Below are 25,861 nucleotides of genomic sequence, written 5' to 3'. Positions count from 1 at the left end.
AATTCAACCGATTGAGATTCTTGAATATCATCTTCAACATCTTCCATCTCATTATCAATATTAATAGGATTTAAATTATAACCTTCCATATTAATTGTTGTCCAAAATAACTACAAAACATACAAAATAAAGTTAGCATTATGTGAATATTAATAGGCTACAAAACATACAAGATAATTTATTTGATGAAAGGCAAGCAAAAATGGATGAGCTCAAAGAAAAGACAAATTATTACATTACACAGCAGCTCATTCAGGTGATTGTTTGAATTCAGTCCTCACTTTATTTGATGCCATTTGGAGCAGAAGAAATAAATTTGAGGTTTTAGTTTGTTAATGCTAGATAATATCAAAATCTTAATGTGGAAGACACATCCTTGGTGACAATGCATTATTTAACTTTTCAGTTTTCAATTACACATCAAACAGAGTTTGATAACCAACCTCCTAATTTTCAATTATACAATCTTGTATGTATCATATTTGTAATCCAGTACTTTATTTTAATGTGTGGAATAATCAATAATATTACTATTAAAATTTGTCTGACCACTAGAATCAAGGTTCCTTTTATTTCATTATGAGATATGCCTAAGGTCTGTGCTTGAAGTACATTAGTGGAAGCAGCTTTCATGATGTTAATTTGAAATTTCTGTAATATTACTTTTATTGTGATCTATGCAGAGATATGGGAGACGAATCTAATTTAGGTGCTGCAATGGCAAAGAACAATGATGCTGAACTTATGCAGTCCACTGGACTTCAATCCACACAAGTGAATAGCAGAAATCATAACTCAGTAGCTAATACTAATAACAGAAGATAAAGAAAAGGAGAAAGAGGACTTACAAGTGAGTGAGAAGTGATAACAAAGCTTGTGGAGAGAGAGAGAAACCCTAGAGGCTAGAGTGGAGCAAGTGATTTTGGGGAAGAAGGTTTTCAAATTCGAAAGAGAAAGGGGACTGTGTTGATGTTTTTGCCAATAAAGAGAACCTGTGCTTTTTTAGTTTTTTTTAACAGTGGCCCGCCGGGCCAGCCCGGCCCGGCCCTCCTTGGCCCGTCCCTCCTTGGCCCGTCTAAAAAACGGGCTGAATATGGGTTTTTGGGCTAAAATCCTCAGTCCGGCCCGCTAAAAATAGCTATCCGAACGGGCTCGCCCGTCGGGTCAAGCCCATATTGCCACCCCTAGTTTATATACAGATTGATGAGCCCAAAAAGGCTTTATAAGAAAAACTACATTTGTACTAGTCTCAAGAGGCTTGGGAGTAAAGAATGCTTATAAACCCGAAGAGTTGAAAATATGGGTTTTCATACCCATATTTTTGAACCAGGCTGCTCCAAAGAAAACTGAAAATCAGTCCAAAAATCTGAAACTGCAAAAAATCAAAATTGTTTGGACTGTGTTAGACTAGTTTTTAGAAAAGTAATCGATTCAGATTTTAATTCCAATTTAAGAAGCAAGATAGAACCAATACTAATTACATATACATGATGTTTTAAGTTGTGGTCATGATTGAGTCATAGTTGTGGTTACTATGATTGTGGTCATTGTGGTCGTTGCGATGCAGATTGCAGCTATTGTAGTGTGAATTATTTTGTAATTAAAAATATGTTATTGAATTCGATGTGGTACGATGCAGCCTAATGCAGTCCGATGCGGCCCAAATGCGATCCGATGAGGTCGAAATGTGATTCAATGTCACCGCAATTTCAATATGATGCGGATGCGGTAATCATCACAACTGTAATATTGCGATAGCAACACATGATGTTGTCCATAATTTAAATCACTGTATATACACAAAAAATTAATAATATTTCATTTATGAATTTAATTAACCTTGCAATTGACAATCTAAAATGTACATTTTCATATTTTCTAATTGTTAAATGTGTTATTACTTATTAGTTTCTTATTAAAATATGTTGGTATGTTAATAGTATTGCTTTGGTGTGCCGTATTTTAGCCATTGCTTTTATTTTTGCTTATGTTTAGTTTTAGTTCAGATATATACTATTGATGTTTACTTAAATGTTGGCGTGTATCATAATTGATATTAGTATTCTTGGAGTTAGACTTATTGATTTTTTTTTTTTTGTGAATTTGAAGTTTTGAAAAATGTATTAAACTTGTTATTTTGAATTAGAAATGTTTTTATTTGAACTTGACAATTTGAAAGTATGTTAAACTTGTTATTTTTTATTAAAAACCAAATCAAACTACATACAAATTTTGGATTGCATTTCTTATTGTAAATCAAGAAAACCACATGTTATTTATTCTTTAAATCGAGTGACATTTTCCTGAAAAACTGATCCAAACTGATTGCAAGAACCAATTAATAACAATAGATATACTCAACTAAAACATACATTTCACTTACATCGGTATATAAACTACAAATCGTAAATTGCATCATTCAAACTAAAAACTATCACAATCACGTGACTGAAAATTATAGAAGACATTGAAAATTTCAGAACAATTTAAATTGTTAAGTGTCAACATAAGTTAAAGTGTTTTGTAAATGATAAAAAAAACTCTTGAGCGCTGCAATGTTCTTCACCCTCATCGCAACAATCCTTCGCTATCCAGGAAAATTAAACATTGAAAAAAGATAAGGAATAAGGATCATATGATAAGTGATATGGATATGTTGTGTGAGCTTGTAGGTAATTGAGTTATATGGACTGAGCATGATGAATATTGATAGGTATTTATTCAACTATTTTTAATATATAACTATAAGGGACGAGTCGGGTGACTTGGATATAGACCTAAAACCTTTCTTTTTGACGACATGTCTATCCCTATTAATCAGGGATGTCATTTTCTACTTATTTGAACGAGACGAGTCCTAAGTCATCGAGTTGAAACATGTCTACGTGTCAGGCCGGGTCTTGCTCACCCTACTCTCAACTACCTTAATCTTTATCTTTGCATTAGTTCCTTAAAAAATCCATTTCTGAACAGAAATTTATCAAAAATAGTCAACTACAAAATTCAACCACCTTGTATCATAATGTAAAACTTCAGCATACATACTTCAAGAAGACGTGCCCGCATGTTCAATCCCCCTTCTTGCTTAAGAACTTATTTTAAGCAAATAGAAAGCATATTTGCTTGTAAGAACTGAAAGCGTAGTTAAACTAGAAAGAAAACTAAGTTTCAATGCCCATTTTTAAAATAAAATAATACATAAACAAACCTATTTCCAGTAATGATAGACAGCCTAAAATATTAGATCAACTAAAATCCGTCAAGAATTAGGGATGATTGTTGTAGAAATCAAAGTTTTGAAAACCACAAACAACAGCTCCAACTCATTGGCAAAAACTCTAACCCATAAAATCAAAGTAAAAAACTTCTATATACTCCTTAACAGACATTGCTTCAAATAACAGAAAATAATTTTGGAAAAATCATGATTTTTCAAACTAAGTATTTTTGTTGAAATTGATATCAATACAGGTTATGTGCAATTCAGCAGCAAAATATCACATTGCATTATCAGGCATGAAAAGCTTAAAGACTATACTTGGGGTTTCAAACACTTTCCCAATATCATTTCAATAATCATGAGGTATAACACAATAGCTTATGAAGGGCAATGACAAGCATTTTTCTTTTAAATGTCATGAGTAAATTCCAATCCAGATGCAACAGAAATAAAATAAATGTGACAACTGGGTTCATAAAACTTGGCACTTGAGGCCTCACTGAAGATCATATAAGCAAGTTCATGGTACATCTTTATCAGTACCACATGTAACTTAATTTTGAAAACAAGATACCAGCCAACCACAAACACTGTTCCCATTAACCAAATATGTGTAACTACTCATCTGTCTTAGAAATAATATGGCCTTCAGAGTTTTCACTGGTTTGCAAACTTCATTAGGACCAGCAGTTGGTGTTCAATTACGACACCACAATTCAGAATGATAACCTCAATATGCATATATCCCAAAACTAATCATAATTCAAAAGAAAGTAACAGTATATCAGCACCCTTCAATTCAGTTTTTGACATCTAACAGGACAAATGACAAAAAATCACACTGTGAAGAGGGTTTTGTCTTTATTTTTACAATTTCAACTTCTAGCAGAAAAGATATTGCCATGCATTATTGGTTTACCTTGAAATACCAAAATGAGACAGCTGAGATAATCAACTGCAGCATATGATAGATTAATCATTCAAAAGCCATAATGAATTAGGTGATAGATGACTTGCACACTGGACATGACGGTTTCCTGCGGAGCCACGGATCGATACACTGCAATAACATAGGTTAACAAATTACCACTTTCCTGTGCCTCTACATAAAAGCAAATAGTTTCATTTAATGGTCTTACATCTTTGTGAAATTTGTGCAAACAAGGAAGGTGCCGAATAGTTTCTCCCTTCACCGGGGTGTCGAGGCATACAGCACATACCTCTGTGAAGTTGTCAGTCTGTAGCAAACGAAGAGGAACATAAATCAGCGATGAAACTTATTTTTTTCCCGATTACCAAGTGTATCATTAACAACTCCATTTTCCCTCACCAACTAAAGGGCAGCAGATAGCAAAAGGTCTGTTTTTCTTTGTGTGGAGGAGGCTAAAATGGGACAAAAAGAACAGCTAATTTAATTTGACAATCACAAACTACCTGGATGGTGGACTGTGGCAAGCCATTGATCTGATTGGAAGCTGCACCAGTATGCCGGTGATTTCCTTCATCAAGAGCTAATAACATTTCATAATCTTCTCTGCACAAAATCACGAGAAAGGCAAGAACCTCAAATTCAGTGTTCTATTTATATACGAAACATAAGAAATCCATGAAAGCTTTCGCTAAACACTACAATACACAAGAACTTGATTAAATCCACCTATCAAGGGAAAGAAAAGACACCCATGCCAACCTAAGTAAACTATGGGGGCAGCGCACAGTGCTGCTCGAGTATTGAAATGATGCAATGTTACTTTGATGTATAATTGGAGAGACGACTTTCACCTTCCCTGATGAGGAAGTTCGCATTATTAATAACAGTGAGTTCCTTCCATCCTTTCTTTTACCATCTAAGATGTGGTTGCTATTCTAATAAAAATTTAAAATTGAAAAGTTCAAAAAAAACTATTGAGATTAAGAAAAACTTTCAACATTTTTGGTAGAGATGAAACAAAATAATTGGTTACAGGGGAAACATTTTCCTGGCTTGATTCATATATCACTGGTATCCCTACTGTGGAAAAATGAAAATTCAGTCCTCCCACTAAAGGAAAATATATATTTTTTTCAAAGATTAAAGTATCATGATTTGTACAATTTTCAATCCACATCCCCATAACCATTCGAGCCAAAAAAAATGAATAATATTACAAATATACATATGCTCTTAATTAGAATATTGCGATCTTGCAAACCAATTTCTAGAATTGGAGAAGTCAATGAGCAGAACCTGTTTGGAATCATTATACACAAATGAAACATCATTTATGTGCATGAATTATTTACTGGGAGCTTACTCATTGAAATCACGTCCTACATGAAAGATATCATCAGCCATTCCAATATCACCAAGACCGCCCACTGAATCCTCTAATGCTTCCAATATATTGAGTCTCTGCACAGGACAGATAGATGGCATTGACCAGAAGTTTAAGTTCTCGTTATATAATAATTTGATTAAAAAAGTAGAGGTTGAGGAAAAAAAGGACACATGTAGAACCCAAAAAAAAGGACACATGCATGAAAAATAAGGTGACCATGAAGAAAACTGAATATTAATACAGTATAAATTGAAGAAAAATAACACTGTGTCCCTACATCTTTTTTTTAGTTTTAACTTTATCACTTCAGTTTTATTTGTCCAAAATAGTACCACGTTTTTTGAAGATAATACTTGGTTCTCAGATCTCAGGTAAGTAAATAAGGGGGAGGGGACACAATACTAAATCCAATAGTGAATGTTATCTTTTTTTTTTAAAATACATCAAAGAATAACATAGATTACAGCTCACTATCAAAAATTTGTGGCCTCTATTTTTACCTAAACATCAAGATGGAATACAAGTGTAGCAAAGCTGATAAGAGAAGTCTCATGAAAATGAAGTCTTTAAGGATAACATAGCAGGTTCTTGCAGTGCACTTGTCAGAAAAGAAGGGCATATGGATTACTTGGAAGTCATAGAAATGGAATAAATATATGGTTATAAGAACGACTAATAAAAAAGTGGGTATAAGAACAGTGTTCTGAATTATAATTATCCAAGACCATGCTATTGCAGCAACAATGATCCCCTTGATGAGGTCTATACCAACAAGGCTGGAAAATTTCCAACCCCTCACCTACCAAGGTAAATGAAAACAACAATGAATGATCCCATAGAAATATGGAACCAGATTGTTGCAACCATTCACAATCATAGAAACAGTAGCAGTGAAGAATCAACAGAAAATCTTAAAATCATTTTGAAATTTGATCTTAAAATTTCAACATCAAAATAGTGACTTGTGAGTGCCATCTAGTGGACTATTACACCTAAACCTAAGAAAGCAATTAAACAAATATGCAAAACATGACATTGGCAGAAAATTCACATTTTTTAATCCTTATGGCTTGCAAGGAGAGGTAATATGGGAAAGAAACAAGAATAGAACCAAGGAGAAATTGCAAGAAAATACCATGTCTAGGTCCATATCTAGAGGAAATGGAGGATATCTTCCTCTAGTTGATATGTGAGGTGTAAGAGACCGTCTTATAGTGCGATTCCTCAACTGTGAAGTTCTATTAGCCAAAGAAACTTGAGGCACAGCTCTCCTCCTGTTTGAAGGATTTTGACGAGTCCGTGGACGAGGCTGCCTATTTGAAGGCTCCCTTGGCACCCGCATCTGTATAAATAAAAATAGATGGTTCATTATGGGGATGTTTACAAGAGCGTATAGAAATATTTTCTAGGCATATGAGAACAACAACAACCAATCTTTAGTCCCATTAGGTGGAGCCAGCTACATGGATTGAACGACTACCTTAACTTTCTCCCTAATATGTTCATTCTTAATCCTATTTTGTTTATTTTGTCCATTTATCAACGCAACATTCTTATCTTGGTTATATTAAGTTTATTCTCTTGTTGAAATTTTACTATCCAACATTCAATCCCATGTAACATTACCTTATAGTTGTGCAATATAATTTTCTCTTAAGCTTGAGTGATACCTTTCTATCACATGACACCTAAAGCACTCCGTCATTTTATCCATCCCGCTTGAGTCCTATGGTTTACATCTCCCTCATCACGTTGTATAATTGGCCTAAGATACGTAATTCTAGTACTTATGGTATGGTATGATCTCTAATAATTACCTACACAGTAGGGTTGTCCACCTCTTGCTAAACTTAACTCCATATACCCCGACTTAGTTCGACTTATATGAAAATCATGTGCTTTTAAAACTTGTCACCATATTTCTAACTTTCCATTTAATTCCTCTCTTAAATCTCCAACTAGGACAATGCCATCTGCAAAAACAAGCATTGTGGCTCCGATTGTTGGATATGCTCAGTAAGCAGATCCAAGTCTTGCTAAACTTAGCTCCATATACCCTGATTTAGTTCGACTTATATGAAAATCATATGCTTTTAATATTTGTCACCATATTTCTAATTCCATGATACTAATTCCATTAGGAAACTAGGAAAACATGGCAGCATAGGTGGGAGAGGGGCTACAGAAGATCAATCACATCTTGCATAAGCATCTAGAATAAATGGCCTAGACCTACAAAGAATTCTTATACTATGATATTATTCTTGCAACCAATAAATTATACAGATATGAAATAAGATCAAATCAAGCTCATTAAAGCATATCTCTCTAATAAATATAAAGTTAAGCAACATAATAAATAGGTAAAGATATATAAGGTTATGCAGTATGTAGCATTCAAGTTTCTTGCTGGTATTCCTACTATTAAATTCTACATTTACCATGCATGAGCCATCTTTACAACAACAACAAAAATCAAGTCTTTATCCCACTAGGTGGGGCCAGCTACATGAATCGGACGACGCCATAAAGCTCTAGCGTAAATCATGTTCATTGACAAAGCATTGATCTCTAAGTCATTCTTAATCATTTCGCCTATGGTTTCTCTTGGTCTCTTCTAGGAATTGGACAAACCTCTATTTAATCTACTCTCCTTACGGGATCTTCTACCGGTCTCCACACATATCCAAATCACCTATGGCATTACCCTACCATCTTTCCTACAATAGTAGCTACTCCAACTTGAGCTATCTTTAATTTTTTAAAATATACTTAAAGGGATGAAATCATGATATACAGAACAAAACTCCGATATTGTTGCACAAAATAACTGATACAACAATAAACTCAAAGTAGCACTCCCTTTTTCCTTCCCAAACTTCAAAGTTTGTTTAATACATTTAAACCACAGAAAGAGAGAGAGGCTTAATTACAAGATGAGGTATATCGTTACTATCAATAGATGTGTGCAGAAGATCCCCCAAATTCTACATCCCCCGTGCTAAGTATTCATCGATATGCAGCAAATTAATCCATCACAAGTTCTTGTAAATAAGAAGCATATGCTTAAACAAAAACTTATCACGAAAAATGAGCTAAAGAAGAAACAACTGACCCCTCTGCCTTCAAAAGAATCATCACGATACAGTTGTTCTTGGAGTTCACGTGCCAATATCTCATCTGCTTCCACTTGTTGGGCCCGAGCATCTGAGCTATTGTTGTCATTGTCAAATAAATCTAAGGAAATCCTGTTGGTGGACCTTGGTTCAGATAACAACTCGACCACCTCAGAACTCAAGACAGGTCTGTGGGATGATCTTGATGATTCCCCAGATGAACCAAGGAACATAATTTCTGAATCGAAAGATGTGCCATTATGACTTCCTGAAGCTGATCCACGTTTCCTTTGCCTTTTAGTTAGTACATCTGTTGTAGGATGTCTTCCAGTCAAGTGGTTTGCCTCAGGAATGACCAGTGAAGTTGCCTGAGCTGTATGATCTAATAAAGAACCAGATACTCTATAGTTGCTTTGACCACCCCTAGTGTCTCTTCTGTCCATTCTGTTCCTATTTTGTCTGCTAATATATCTTCCATCATTTGTAACACATTGCCCCTCAGAGTTTTTAATTGAATTCCTTGGAGCATCACTTGTACCACCAACCTCTTCACAATAGATCGCAGACCTACTAATGAAGCAATCTCAGCAGTAGTGATCAACAATAACTACTAGAAACTTGGAATATTCACAAAATATTCTAGAGAAAATGATGACAACAAAACTATTTACCAACCTCTCAGTTAGTACTTCCCGACATAAGCCAAATAATTTCAACAAAAGTAAAAGACATGGTTGATTCAAAATGTAAACAACTACAAGAAAAATTCATATATGTCTAACAGTCTAAGTGTTCATCTCTTTTTACTATTCAAAATGATTTTACAAACATGAAGCTTCGAAATGGTTAATATCACACTATTCACACCTACAATAGAATTTGCACTGATTTAGCAAATATGTGACAAAAAACTGAAGCAGAATTGAAAACCCATGGAATCCAAAGTATATGTAAAAAATATTGACATCAAACACAACTTCTCACCTTTCGTTTCTTACAAATGATATCTATTTTTTAGTCCAAAATATTAGGTTAATTCCTGTCAATCAGTGTAAGAGTAACTACCTAGAGAAAGAAATAGAGAAGGACAGGGAGAGAGATTAACTTGAAGTTCTCTTTTATTGAGTGTTATCTATTTATAGAGATTAGTGATGAGGAAACATTATTAGCACGCTAACGAACACAGTTAGCTTGACTAAATGACTTTCCCACACTTGTTAGCTTGTCTAGCAAACTAACTACTATTAACTAAAACATAATTCTGAAATACAGACTGGCCAAACTTTTATTCCCTAATAATCAGAACTATCATTGTTAGTGGATGGGTTTTCTTTAGCTTGTTTTTTATCTTAGTCACTTCTGTTATGAATTAAATGTCCTTTTGTCAATGACCCAACCAAGTTCCAATAAATTGGTTGAAGTTCGATAAATATGAGGTTCATATGGTCAACAATAAATATGCATACAAGTTATAAAAGACGAAATATTTTTTACCTCCATAATTGAATAACTTGAATGAATTGAGTTTAAAATTTAAATAATGAAAGAAATAATCTAATCTCATTTTATGGTGTAACACAAAATCCAATCCTTTAAACTAAATAAGAAATTTTTCACCTACATACTTCTATTGTTACCAGTCATAAATACATGAACTTCATAAAAACCCAGAGAGTCAATTCCAATAAATTTGAATGTGAGAAAAAATAAACAACTTGATGCTGACAACAAATAGATCATGAAAAATGAGCAAACAACCCCCTCACCAAAAAAGTGAATATTGGATAGTTAATAGTTTATGTTTCCTAAATTATTAGATTCAATTACAAGGCTGCAGTAACCTCTATGTCAGTTACCCATTTGTCATGATCCATGCATTTGCTAACAGGTTGAAATTATAAATTTAATATTCGCATGCAGGGATAAGCCGTGATATTATTATTCTAATGCAAGATTGCTGAGAAAAGGTGATATAACCTACAGGTCATCTACTAAGAAGCACTTCAATGTAAACACAGTCAGATTACCTGCACGCTGTGTGAATAGTTCCAGCATTAAGTCCAAGGGATGAAGGATGAATAAGTACTCCTTTTCCTTTCACTCTACCACTGTCTCTCTCTTCAGCAACTATATCATCTACACTAATTGGAGATTTTATTTTGCTAGAAACTGAATGCCCTGCATGACTCTGTTCAATGTCAATGGGTTGATGACTGTTCTGTCCAGTTGATTGTTTTGCCCTTGTTGCAATATTATGCGGTGCAATGCACCCATTTCGTACCAATCTCTTCTGCCCTCTAACTCTAGGAGAAGATGAAAGAAGAGGATTCAAAGACACTTGCTTTTCAATTTTTTGTGGACAATGAGAATCACTAGACAGAGCAATGCTCTTGCCATGGTCCACCGATGTATTAGGACCTGAAAGGGTTTTATTACACTTTCCTCTAAAGGCATATGCATTAGAGGAATCAGCAATGAATGGTAATGAAGAATTCCCAAAGCTTGCTTTCACCTCTTTCATGTCTCCAGTGGCGCTATTTCTTGATCCATGATGTGACAAAGTTGATTTCAGTTGTTGGGACTTTCCATTCTCTTCATTCAAACGTAAAACAGAAACAGGCCCATGGTGAGATGATTTGCAAGGAGAGTTAGAGATTGCAGTTTTCCCTTTATCCATCTTTTCAGGTACAATAGAGTGTGTTGTCCCACGTCCTAAAATTTTCTCTCTTTGTGCACTCCTAAACATAGGAGCATTTTGAGAAGGACAAGATTTCTCTGATGAGGACAATGTTATATAATTGCTGCAGTTATTAATTTCATCAGAAGCAAGAAAGCCCCTATCCCTCTTATTCATGCACATGATATCCACATCAGGTTTACCGACATATTTCCGATCACCATACCTGGTAGTTAACCTATCAGGTGTATCAGGAACATCCACAATTTGATCCATATCTATATCCTGTTTTTGCATCATATACAGTGATCAAATAAGAAATATTCCAATAAAATGTAAAGTAATACTTACAAATGACAGTAACATGTGTGCATGGAAATGTTTTATCGACTATAAGAAACCTATATATTGATATGCAAATGTGATAAATGCAGAGAATATAATTGCCCCTGCAGTATTTAGCAATGGAATTACTACCAAGAGGAATGGAAAATATGACATGAATGTAAATTTCAGATCACGTGATAACATAAACGTACTTGAGCCAAATTTTCATAGAATTCAACATAACGAATTTCACTTTCAAAATAGAAAAATAACTAAATAGTGCCTAGTGCATAGTAGAAATCTAAAATTTTACCCTTAACAGGACAAATCTAAAGCTTAGTACCCATTTATAACAACCTTATTTAAGCCAATAAAAACTTTGGTTTTATTTCTACGGAAAAGGGGGAACGGTTAGGGTTAGTTTGGGAGTTGGATTTTGGAGGGGAAGGGAGGGAAAGGGAAGGCTTGGGAACCATGAAATACACTTGTTTCATAGCTCCCAAGCCTTCCCGTTCCCTCCCTTCCCCTCCAAAATCCAACTCCCAAACTAACCCTTAGACTCAGAAAATTTTAAAAATACTAGCTTCTGATATAGCACCAAAATATCTTGTCTTTATAGTCTGAAATTTTTACCTTTTTCCCAAAATAAATGTTTTTCTTTATAACACTTTAGGGCTTCAACAAAACAATAAAAAATACACCCCATAATGAATAAAAATGCCAATGTTATGCATCTCTATCAACAAAGTTAAGCTAACATTATCTTTAATAAACCACAATATAAAGTAATTAAGAATTGCAGTGTAGAAATATCATGATGAGAGATTCTACTTCTAGTGAAGGTCAATTGACAAGAAACTAATATTTTCCATACAATAGACAAATGCAGTCAACAAGGAAGGAATTTCATCTATCGAAGACAAATGAAGATTATAACGTAGGACCCAGAGATCACAGACCAAAAGAAATTCAACAACAAGTAACAACCAAACGCTAATCTAATCCCACTAGGTGGGGTCGGCACAGATCAAAAGAAATGAACTATGAAAAACTAAAAAGCTATCCAATTTCTGAAAGCCACAATGAAAACTCCACAAGATGGCTTTAGTTGAAATGAACCTAAGGAAAAGTGAAACAAATCTGAACATAATGAGAACGAAAGACACGCAAGATGATTGCAGTGTTGCTCACCAATTACGATATGCAAAGACAAGCATTTGTAACGGAAATTAAACATGATGCAAAATTAATGGAAAGGTGAGCTTCTATTCTAGATAAAAAAACATAATTAGCAGATGTCAGTTTGTCAGTAGTTACCTCACGTAAAGGGCTACTTTCGCATCAACTCTCTCTCATTAGGTAATTATCGAGGCGAAAGCAGTTCTCTCGAAAATAAGGTTTCACGCCATCTTAGTGGGACTAGTCTAATCAACTTTTACTTCAAGTGCCTTACTATAAAAAGTAAGCAAGTAAACTACGGAGACTCGGATTTTTGTCCGGGTAATGCCCTTCTAGAATTACCTCTAACATCTCTTTATGACTTTCCCGATCAGTGCCTCGGGTCTGTAGCCAGGCTACCGGACATTACTACCACGGCTACTATCCCAAATAAGGAAAAGAACATACTATTCACTATTCATCTAGGAAAACTAAATCCTAGAAACTAAAAGCAATTCATTTGGCTTCACTATACAAAAATCACAAAGGTCCAAAAAAAATTCCGTAAGAAAAGTGAGAGATAAAAAATTGTTTCCCTGTAGTAACCATATCAAAACATTTGATAAATAATATAAAAACTGAAACGTAAATCCAATGCATACATACCAAAAAAAGAAACTAAAATTTTGTTTGAACAAAACGGAGACAGCATCAACCGCTACATAAGAATTTGATGAGAACAACGAAGGATTAACGATAGAATGATAAATCAAAACATGCAAAATCGAGATTTAAAAAATGCAGAAAATCGAAGGAACGGAGACAACAAATGAAAATTAGGCTGAAAAGTAATTACCTGTTGGTAGTGAGCGATTGAAAATTTGAAAATTGAAGAGAGACGAGAATTTATGACGGTTCAGGTTCGAATCTAGCGTCTTGGGATGGAAACCCATTAACAAATGATCCGGGTCGGGTTTCAATGTTGTAGGGTTAGTTTGGGAGTTGGATTTTGGAGGGGAAGGGAGGGAAAGGGAAGGCTTGGGAACCATGAAATACACTTGTTTCATAGCTCCCAAGCCTTCCCGTTCCCTCCCTTCCCCTCCAAAATCCAACTCCCAAACTAACCCTTAGACTCAGAAAATTTTAAAAATACTAGCTTCTGATATAGCACCAAAATATCTTGTCTTTATAGTCTGAAATTTTTACCTTTTTCCCAAAATAAATGTTTTTCTTTATAACACTTTAGGGCTTCAACAAAACAATAAAAAATACACCCCATAATGAATAAAAATGCCAATGTTATGCATCTCTATCAACAAAGTTAAGCTAACATTATCTTTAATAAACCACAATATAAAGTAATTAAGAATTGCAGTGTAGAAATATCATGATGAGAGATTCTACTTCTAGTGAAGGTCAATTGACAAGAAACTAATATTTTCCATACAATAGACAAATGCAGTCAACAAGGAAGGAATTTCATCTATCGAAGACAAATGAAGATTATAACGTAGGACCCAGAGATCACAGACCAAAAGAAATTCAACAACAAGTAACAACCAAACGCTAATCTAATCCCACTAGGTGGGGTCGGCACAGATCAAAAGAAATGAACTATGAAAAACTAAAAAGCTATCCAATTTCTGAAAGCCACAATGAAAACTCCACAAGATGGCTTTAGTTGAAATGAACCTAAGGAAAAGTGAAACAAATCTGAACATAATGAGAACGAAAGACACGCAAGATGATTGCAGTGTTGCTCACCAATTACGATATGCAAAGACAAGCATTTGTAACGGAAATTAAACATGATGCAAAATTAATGGAAAGGTGAGCTTCTATTCTAGATAAAAAAACATAATTAGCAGATGTCAGTTTGTCAGTAGTTACCTCACGTAAAGGGCTACTTTCGCATCAACTCTCTCTCATTAGGTAATTATCGAGGCGAAAGCAGTTCTCTCGAAAATAAGGTTTCACGCCATCTTAGTGGGACTAGTCTAATCAACTTTTACTTCAAGTGCCTTACTATAAAAAGTAAGCAAGTAAACTACGGAGACTCGGATTTTTGTCCGGGTAATGCCCTTCTAGAATTACCTCTAACATCTCTTTATGACTTTCCCGATCAGTGCCTCGGGTCTGTAGCCAGGCTACCGGACATTACTACCACGGCTACTATCCCAAATAAGGAAAAGAACATACTATTCACTATTCATCTAGGAAAACTAAATCCTAGAAACTAAAAGCAATTCATTTGGCTTCACTATACAAAAATCACAAAGGTCCAAAAAAAATTCCGTAAGAAAAGTGAGAGATAAAAAATTGTTTCCCTGTAGTAACCATATCAAAACATTTGATAAATAATATAAAAACTGAAACGTAAATCCAATGCATACATACCAAAAAAAGAAACTAAAATTTTGTTTGAACAAAACGGAGACAGCATCAACCGCTACATAAGAATTTGATGAGAACAACGAAGGATTAACGATAGAATGATAAATCAAAACATGCAAAATCGAGATTTAAAAAATGCAGAAAATCGAAGGAACGGAGACAACAAATGAAAATTAGGCTGAAAAGTAATTACCTGTTGGTAGTGAGCGATTGAAAATTTGAAAATTGAAGAGAGACGAGAATTTATGACGGTTCAGGTTCGAATCTAGCGTCTTGGGATGGAAACCCATTAACAAATGATCCGGGTCGGGTTTCAATGTTGTTAGATAAAAGAGCCGAAGAAGACGAACCCGTTCATTTGTAGTTTCTACTTTCCATAAAACAAATAGTAAATTAAATTGATACGGCCAATTTAAATACACATATTATAGTAACTACTAAGTACTGCAACCGTGAGTGGAATATTTTAAATTAGTGAAAATATATATATTATTCTAATTTATATAAATATATTATATAGATGTAATTTTTTTATGGCAAATTTTAGGATGTTTGTATTTGCTGATGAGACTCTAATTTTCATTCTCCTTCATTTTACTATTTCTCTTTTAACAAGAGAACAAATTTAGAAATCTTTTTTTTTTTTAATTTGTTATGGGTGAGACTCGAACTCACAACCTCATTCACTTCATTCTTTAAACATCTTCAATTTAACTATTAGACTACCTTATGACTGCTGATTGTAATTTTTTTAACATACAAAATTGGTTATGAGCAAGATTAGCAATGAACCGAACCAACTCGATATTCGTTTAAAACTCTATTCGTTATTTAGCTCAATTAAACTTGTTCATCAACCAAATTATATATGCTAGTGTGTCAATAGACACTCTATGCCTACCAACCCTATTCTTATTTTCTAGTATTGAATATTTAATTTTTATATATTTTATTTTAGAGAATCATATCACATTTCTTTGTATTGAGCGTACATGATATTATAATTTATGTGACAGAAAAATATAAAAATGAATTGTGATATTATTAATACTTCTAATAAAAATTGCATTGCTAGTTTGATATTTTTGGTGTATGTAACTTCCTCTAACTTCTATTAATATTTCTTTTATTGTATGAGAAAACATTGTAATAATAGTTAATTAGAAGGGTAAAATAGGCAAAGAGAAATTATATCATGTAGGTAGTTATTACAGGTCAGCAAGACTAGGTCCGACCCGTAAACTCGTCTCAATCCAATGACTTAGGGACGGGTCTGACTCGTCCAAATAAATAAAAAAGGACAGACTCGATTAAAAGGGACAGATCTGTCATAAAAAAAGAATGGGTTTGGGTCAATGTCTAGGTCACCTGGCACGTCCCTTATAGTTATATATCAAGAATAGTTGAATAAGTATTTTTTAAAATTCATTATGTTCAGTCCACATAACTCAAATACCTACAAGCACATATAACATATCCACACCACTTATCATATGATCCTTATTCCTTACCATTTTTTCATTGTTTAATTCTCCTGGATAGTGAATGACTATTGCGATGAGAGTGAAGGACGTTGCGGCTCTTACGAGTTAGTTATTTTTTCTTCTTCATTGTTTTTATTTCCTCTTTGAAGTTGCTTATGCTATTGCATCTCATTGCCAATGCCCCATAGCCTCCAACCCATCTTCTTCATCTTTTTTCTATTATTTTCAAGCCACCATCCTATCCATAATAGACCATAGTCCTTTTCTTTGGTAGGTAACTGCACAGATTCTAAACTTTTACTTTCACAAAATACAAAATTTAAAACATAAGTTTGGTGCCCTTTATTTATAATTGATGTGACAAACCCACCATTTTGATTTACTATGTGCCCTTTATTTGTGTCCTAAAATGGTTGAAGCTCTCATATATTCTCAAAACTAGTTAAATTCCACAGGCTTTAAGTTTGATAATAAGGATTTTCATCAATTTGATATCACTAAGAAAGTTGTTGATGGTAAATTCACTTCTTTTTACTATTTGGTTAATTCAATTAAAAATATGCATTATGTAATTTTGACTATTTTTCTTGTAGAGGTGCTGACAAAGATTCCCGGGTCATAAGGAGTTAAAGATGAGCATGCAACCATGAATCTTGATTGATAGAAAATTATTTAATTTTTAGTTTGTGTATTTTGTGTGAACTCCAATTTAAGTTTCATTTTTCAGTTAATAGCTAGTTATTATATTCATTTTTGTGTGAACATGAGTATTGGCATGTTGTTGTCATTTCAGTTCTCTTGTGTTTTTTATCATTTACAAGAACATTTCAGCTTATGTTGACACTTTAAATTATTCTGAAATTTTTAATGTCTTCTATAATTTTCAGTCACATGATTCTGATAGTTTTTAGTTTGAAGGATGCAATTTACGATTTATAGTTTATATACTGATGTATGTGGGATGCAGGTTTTAGTTGAGTTTATATACAGAATGTAATAATTTTGATTATGCATGCTTAAAGATTTGAGAAAAAAACTCTATGTTTGTCATTTTGTCCTTTTCCAACGCAGTCCTGTCCCTATCTTGACTCGTTTTATTTTGGATTTGTCCCTCACGCGTCCCATCCTAATTAGAGATGAGTGAGGGAAATGCTTAACCCGTCTCAACCTGTCTCACGCTCACCCATAATAGTTATAAGATGTTTTGGCTTTATATATACTAGTGTATCGACAATCATTTTGTGCAACTAAATATTCAATTTTTATACAAGTAAATATTATGCAATTTTTTATACAAAAAATAGGCAAAGGGAAATTGCACATTTTTATTTTATGCAACTAAATATTCAATTTTTATACACTTCATTTTTTATAATGAATGTGTCTTTTTTTTTTTGTATCTAGTGTATCTTATATTGTAACTTTTTTTATTAGATATAGTTTAAATTGTAATTTTTTGTTTTATTAGAACTAGTGTATCGATTGACACTTCGTGCTTACCGACTCACATTTTTATTTTTTATAGGTATTATTTTTGTGTCACGTTCTTTAAAATATAATTTAATATAAGAAATGTTACATAGAAACTTAATAGAGACAAAAAATATAAGAAGATTAATCAAATATAGAATTGAAGAAGAAAATATAAAAATAAGAAAATGTGTGAAAAATAATGATGTAATGTGAAAAAGAATAAAAGTAATATTTGAAAGTTTATGATGATTATTAATAGATGAGTTACAAAAGGATAATTTTGTGTAAAATTATGTCATGATAGTTATTTATAGTTTTGGATTTATATATAGTATAAAAGTACAAATATAGATAGATATTCAATTTAAGGTGAGAGATAGTGGTTTCAACTTGCAATTAATATTTTGATGGTGATTACTTATAATTATATAGTTTTTGGTAGAAATTAAAAAATATTAAGGGCAAAATAGGAAAATTGAAATTACATCATTATGGTAGTTAGACCATGTTTTAACTTTATACTAGCTAGTGGTGACAAGTACTTCGTGCCTACCGACCTATACTCTAGCTTTATGATGTTGAATATTCAGGTTTTATATATTTTATTTTAGAGAATTAGAATATTTTATATTGAATGTATTTTATATTATATTTTTTATTGGGTGTCCTGTAATTATAATTTTTTATTTTATTATAATGTTTAACTTAAGGTGGGAGGAGTGGTTAATATGTTGGTGGTGGTTAGATATGATTTTTTGTAGAAATTAAAAAGTGTTAAGGACAAAATAGGAAGATAAAATTACATTATGATGGTTATTACATCATGTTTTGCCTTTATGTATAGTATAGAAGATGTGGTTAATATGTTGGTGGTGGTTATATATGATTATGTGATTTTTTGTAAAAATTAAAAAGTTTAAGAGCAAAACAGGAAAGTGAAATTACACCATGGTAGTTACATCATGTTCTCTTTATATATAGCATAGATAATAGTATACCAGTGCATTCGCACAGGTCGCTCCATCCTAACTCTATATAAGTAAAAATAGTAGAATACAAAGGAATAAAAACTTGATATAAACAATTTGAAGTGATAAAATATCAAATTTAAAGTAATTAATCTCACTATATAGTCAATCATACAATAATTTGTAGAAGTACAAACTAAAAAAATCAAGAATATAAGTCAAACTAAAGTATGTAAAAGTATTATAAAAATACTACCATGTGCATCCTTTTAGTCACTTCTTAAAGAATATACAAAATGATTTTAGCCATATTTTAAAGTCTACAAAAATAACTTAAGAAGGAGCAAATAGCTTATAATTGTTATTCATTGATATGTTCCAACTAAGCTTACACTAAAAAATCAACAATATAAATATGACCAAATATTTTTAATGTGTTCCAGTTACCATTTTCCTTAAACAAATCTCACCCAACTGTTAGTATATTTAGTTGGAAATCAGAGCAATCTCATATACAATAATCTCAAGTATCAAGTTGTCAATAGCAATAACAACACCATATATAAAAAACTAATAGAGCTTTAAAACTTCAAATTACTTGTTATGTTCTTCATTAGTGATTATTTTAAAAAAGCTTTTGTATAAAGAAATGTGTGAGATGATGTAAAAAGTTTAAAAAAGATGGTTGCAGAAATGTGGAGAGAGAAAAGAAAGTTGTAGAGTTTTTGTTTAAAATAATTGATGCAAAAAATGCAACTTGTTACCCTCTCGTTGGAGAGAGAAATTTTTTCCCATGAATAGTGAAGATACTCGTGAATAATGACACTACAACAATAATTAAAAAACAAAAAAATGTAAAGAACATTTCAGTAAATACATTGAAGAAAAAACGTTTTAGTATCTTTAATTAGTTTAAATTTTGTATTACAATTCTACTCTCTAGTATTCCAAGTGTCACTATTTGAAGATGTCTTTTATGGCAATACTAGCAACCTCTTCTATTCTTGTATAGTTATAGATATAGACTAGTATATCAACATGCGCTTCATGTCTACCTACACATTTTTATTTTATAAAACTAAATATTCAATGTTTATACACTTCATTTTGTATAATTAGAATAGCTTTTTTATTTAACTAGTGTATGTTATATTTTAACTTATTTTAATAGATATACTTTAAATTATAATTTTTTGTTTTACTAGAATGTCTAATTTAAGATGAGAGTGATGATTTCCACTTGCGATTAATGTTTTGGTGGTGATTACTTATTATGATACGATTTTTTTTGTAGAAACTAAAAAATGTTAAGAGTAAAATATGAAAGTTGAAATTATAACGTTATGGTAGTTAGACCATGTTTTAACTTTATATATAGTATATACTAGTGTATCGACACGTACTTTGTGCCTGCCGAGGCACATTTTTATTTTATGCAACTAAATATTCAATTTTTACACACTTCATTTTGTATAATTAGTATGCCTTTTTTTTTTGTATCTAGTGTATCTTATATTATAATTTTTTTATTGGATATACTTTAAATTGTAATTTTTGTTTTATTAGAATGTCGAGTTTAAGGTGAGAGGGATAGTTTCTACTTGCAATTAATGTTCTAGTGGTGATTGATTATATATGACTATATGAGTTTTTGGTAGAAATTAAAAAATACTAAGGGAAAAATATAAAATTTGAAATCACAATATTATGGTAGTTAGGCCATGAAGAAGTTTCTTAGTTGAAGTAGGTTAACATTCTGAGACTTTTGGACAAAACTAATCCTCTTATTTTAGTTGTACTAGTTTAGCAACATGGGCAGGTTTATGATTTCCATTTAGAAAATTCACTCTCTCATCTCTAACATTTTTTCCTCCCATTAACCTAGTTATCCCAAAACACAAGAAACCCTTCCTCCACTAGAACTGCCACAACCACTGTATTACGGCCTGCCCAGGACCACCACAATGTTGCCCTCCACCCTAAGCTCGCACTGCCTAGACCACCACACTAATGTCCTCCAGAACCTACACAGTCACAACCCATACTTTTTTCTCATATTTTTCTACTCTAAATTATCTACGGTAAATCATTATCGTTTTGAAAACCTCATATAACACTCATAACAATTCATGTAAACTTCTCAAGGCTGGTCAACTCAATGCACCACGACTCCTAATATGTATCTATGTGAAGACTTACATATCTCATATCCATAATAGATAACATAAAATCATTAATCCACCACATACTAATCTTCATGGATTATAGTTGTCTTCATTAATTATAATACTTGACTATGAATATTTACGGATGATGTTCTTTACATTAACCAATAGGATCACCACTACCAAGTTATGTACTTGATACTCCAATGGTATAGAATAGTTTGTTGAGTCCCACGGGGCTCTACCACTCACCAAGGAAGTGAATATGTGATACAGTACACAATTACCATCGTTCGATAAACAAAGAAGAAACACAAAATTAGACACTGTTTAATCGATTAAACACAGACTTAATCGATTAACCCGATCTGCTATTAATCGATTAATTAATCAACTTAGTCGATTATGTTGTTCAATTATAGTTAAAACAGTTTTCTTTCGATCTTCCAAGATTACCGAGATTCAATCAAACTTACATGCGCTTATTACATACAATTAAGAACAGTAAATGCACAATACAAAATATGCAATTATCTGAGAAATATATGCATGTCAAACTAAGTAAATCAAGTAATGCGGAAATGTAAAAAGATAAGGGAAAAGAAGAATGAGACTCGGCTTTTATCCTGGTTCATTTGCGGGTCCACTTGCAAACTACATCCAGGCCCCCCTTCTAATCTAGGGAGATTTTTCTTCACTATGGAAATTCACTGTTCTTACAAACACACTTCCAATACAAGACGCATGATGCTCCTTTCTTGGAACCTTTAAGCCCCCACTTCGGTTTGACTATTAAGCTCGCCTACTAGGATACCTCACCGTTCACGACTCTAGCCTCAGCCTAAGTATCGCTTACAACCAAGACCTCTTGCTTCTCGTGACGATACTTTCCTAACCACAACTAGGGTTTTTCCAAACCTATTCTCCTTCTATGGTAATACAACACAATAAGAGAATGTGTCAATGCCTTAGTACAACAATTTTCTTCAAGTTACATATGCACCTCAATGTGTAGATTTTACACTCTTCTTACAATCTAAGAACCCTTCTAAAAGATCTCACAATTACAGAATTGAATGTGTGAGATGCAAAGTTTCTTTTTCATAAAGATATGACAATTAAGCTCAACGAATATCTTGCAAAGATTCACCATTTTCTTTTTTCAAAAGAACACTTAGAAAATCTTTCTAAAAGATATGAAAGTTTGAGCTTAAGATTTCCTGAGAATGTGTAAAACTCTTTGTTTCGAAAATATGTTCTAACCCTATTCTTGTGATTCTCAATTATGAAACAATATGAAAAACTTGGGTTAAAATACTGTTATGTTTTTAACTGAAGTTAATCGATTATAATTAACCTTAATCGATTAATGATTTTCTTGAAAATAACATAAAACAAATCAATAACCACCTTAATCGATTAACCTCTTATTTAATCGATTAACGTGTTTTTGAATGATGTATGATTTAAAACATTTTTTAAATGCATTCAAAATATATGATCATGTATGTAAGTATGTGCATCTAAGTGATTATGTTAACCGAAAATTCAAAAATAATAAAAATAAGAAAAAAGAATTAAATTAAAATGGACTCTAAAAAAACCTATAATCATTTTTCTAAGAAAAATGGATAAAAATAATATTTTATTATTATTATTTTGTTTTTATGTTTTCGAATTTTATTATAAAATAAATAAAAGATAATTAAAAAGATTTTTTATTGATTTTATAATTAAATTCGAATTTATAAAATAATTAAAATAAGTGACATATTCTAAATATCCCTTTTAAATCTCAAATAAACAATAAAATAATTTTTTATTTTACTTTTTCGAAAATATAATTTTTTAGACATATTCAAAAATATTTTTATTTATTTTGAATTAATTCGAATTTATAAAATAAATAAGATAAGTGACTTATTTTAAATATCTCTTTTAAACTCCCAATAACAAAAATATTTTTGTTTAACTTTTTTTCGGAAATATAATTTTAAAAAATTAAAACATATTCAGATATAATTATTTATTATTTTTTCGGAATATATAGAATATAAAAGTAACTAAAATATATTTAATTAGGTTTTAATTAGATTTTCAAAAATAAAAAATAATAAAAAACACAAGTCAAATCTGACTTGGTGAACGGTTAGATCTACAAAAATGGGCTAACAAAATTGTTTTTTCAGTTAACAAAATTTTAGAGGATTAGGTGAGATAATTTTTGTTATAAATAGGTGGATTTGTGGAGGGTTAAGAGGTTCCAAAAACATCACTGTTAACACTGGAAAAACCGAAAAGGACACAAAAAAGCACACAGAAAGTGAGTCACTGTGTGGGAGAGAAAGATTCCATAGCCAAATAATCCAGCGTAGCCGTGAGCATAATTGTACTGTGCACTCGCCATCACGTTACGCAACACCCATCAGATCTGCATACTTTATCAATCATCACATTAACTTTGTAAACAACCAATCAGGTGACGAAACACACCCCTGCTACAGTGTGGCGCGCCACACTGGAATGCAGCACCCATAGGCATGCAGGATTCATTGCAAGCAGTTGCACATTTTGTCCAGTGCACCCTCCCCAGCCTTCCAACAGCAAGGCGCCACGTGTCTGAGTGCACTCCTTTCCAACACTACATCCAATCACATGCTGCCACGTGTCCTCTAGTCTACCAAACCCCAACATATTATTCCTACTTCCATTAATGCAAATTTCTATATTTCAAAGGCTAAGGTACTATATTTTTCTATTTATTTCTTTCTTTTATTTGTTTAACAATACAATATTGCTTAATGAATAAATAATTAAGTTATTTTGTATAAAACTTTTAAAATACTTTAATTAATTATTTTATACAAAAGTGTAATGTTTACAATAATGAATAATTATTAGTAATACTTTATGAGGAATGGTAACAACAAAATGAGATAAAAATCATTTTAATATTGCTAACAATTAACAAACTTTTTTATGACTTTTTAGCAATTAATTAAATTGTTTACTTTCTATAAATAATTATAATTATGATTAAAAATAAATTTGAACATTTTTTTAAAAAACAAGTAAAATATGACATTATCATAAGCACTTTTCAAAAAATAAAATAAATTTGAGAATTAATCAAAGATGGAGATAAGGTCGCCCTAGATGCCTCTTTCTTCTCAAATCATCTTCGAAAGGTCGCGCTACGCCGATTCTTTCCAATCGATTAAATCTCAAAATTGATTAAATTCTATTTTCTTAATTAAATAAATAAAAAAATTAACCGAATAATTTTTTTTTCAATAATAAACAAAACTTGCAAAATATATATTTTTGACTAAAACAATATATTTTCTTTAATTAAAATACACTTATCAAATAAACATTTTTATACTTAAAGAACTATGTAAGCCTTGATCCCCTTAATAGGGGTACATATGACCAAAGTCAATCTTGTTACACACAATAATAAAAATAAATAATTTTTTTATTAATAATAATTAATTAATTAATCAGAAAATTTAAATAATAATAATAATAATAATAATAATAATAAAGTCATATGTTTTAATGAAGGGTACCGTTTAAGGCAGACGGGTAGAGTGCTAATACCTTCCCTACCTTGTAACCGACTCCCGAACCTGAATATCAAAAATCCAAAAGCCCAAGGTAATTGGGCTTAAAATATTTTTCTACGTTTTTAAATATAAAATGTAGAGGCGACTCTAAACAAAGTCGTGCAACCGAAAATCGGGGCGCGACAGCTGGCGACTCTGCCGGGGACTTTTTTGAGAGTGTGTGACCCATAATCAATAAAATGTGTGACTGTTTATTCACCATTATTATTATTATTTATTTTGTTGATTAGTTTATTTTCAATAATATTGCATGCTTAATTATTAATTATATGTATAAATATGAATTATATGTTTAATTTTAATTGTATGTACAAATATGAAAAATTGCATGTTTAATTTTAAATTATATGTTATATGTATGAAAATTGCATGCTTAATTATTAATTATATGTATAAATATGAATTATATGTTTAATTTTAATTGTATGTATAAATATGAAAAATTGCATGTTTAATTTTAAATTATATGTTATATGTATGAAAATTGCATGCTTAATTAGTAGTTGTATGAATTACATACTTAATTATTAGTTGTATGTAGATATATATGTTACATGCTTAATTATTAATGGTATGAATTTCATGCTTAATTAGTAATTATATGTTGCGTATATGAATTATATGTGCATATATGTATTGTTTTTGTTATTTTGTGATATATAATGTACACATTTTAGGCACACAAATATGTCCTACACTTGGGTATTAGTGATACCTTTTTAGATAGAAGGGACACTAGCCTCACTAGTCACTATCTTTTTCGCTTCTAAGTGTTGGTGATGTGGATCACTCATATTGTTACCTCTTATTATGAGTTAGCCGCTCGAGTTGGTCTCCTGTTTCTAACATCATATTATCTGGGCTTCTCTATTCGAGAGAGATGCAATATGAGAACCTTTATAAGGAGTCTAGAACTTGCCAAGAGCGTCCAT

General features: G+C 31.9%; 1 protein-coding gene and 1 long non-coding RNA gene across 4 annotated transcripts; one reads left to right on the top strand and one right to left on the bottom strand.

Annotated features, from left to right (window-relative positions):
- LOC109336293 (E3 ubiquitin-protein ligase RLIM-like) lies at nucleotides 3,946–11,646 on the bottom strand. Of its 3 annotated transcripts, none has more exons than XM_019572808.1 (7): nucleotides 10,682–11,646; nucleotides 8,654–9,224; nucleotides 6,674–6,880; nucleotides 5,515–5,612; nucleotides 4,655–4,754; nucleotides 4,360–4,458; nucleotides 3,946–4,280 (listed from the first exon to the last, which is right to left on the bottom strand). In XM_019572808.1, the coding sequence occupies exons 1-7, from the start codon at nucleotides 11,629–11,631 to the stop codon at nucleotides 4,218–4,220; spliced, it is 2,088 nt and encodes a 695-aa protein (XP_019428353.1). In that variant the 5' UTR covers nucleotides 11,632–11,646; the 3' UTR covers nucleotides 3,946–4,217. The 3 variants fall into 3 exon arrangements, with proteins under 3 accessions (XP_019428353.1, XP_019428361.1, XP_019428370.1); XM_019572816.1 differs by having other exon boundaries at nucleotides 8,654–9,221; XM_019572825.1 differs by lacking the exon at nucleotides 6,674–6,880.
- LOC109336309 lies at nucleotides 11,739–12,354 on the top strand. Its single transcript, XR_002106327.1, has 2 exons — nucleotides 11,739–12,074; nucleotides 12,217–12,354. It is a non-coding gene; the product is annotated as an uncharacterized LOC109336309 (long non-coding RNA).

Source organism: Lupinus angustifolius, chromosome LG02 (assembly GCF_001865875.1).
Source record: "Lupinus angustifolius cultivar Tanjil chromosome LG02, LupAngTanjil_v1.0, whole genome shotgun sequence".
Taxonomy (NCBI): domain Eukaryota; kingdom Viridiplantae; phylum Streptophyta; class Magnoliopsida; order Fabales; family Fabaceae; genus Lupinus; species Lupinus angustifolius.
The sequence above is the reverse complement of the archived record's forward strand: the minus strand, read 5'-3'. Positions and strand labels throughout refer to the sequence as shown.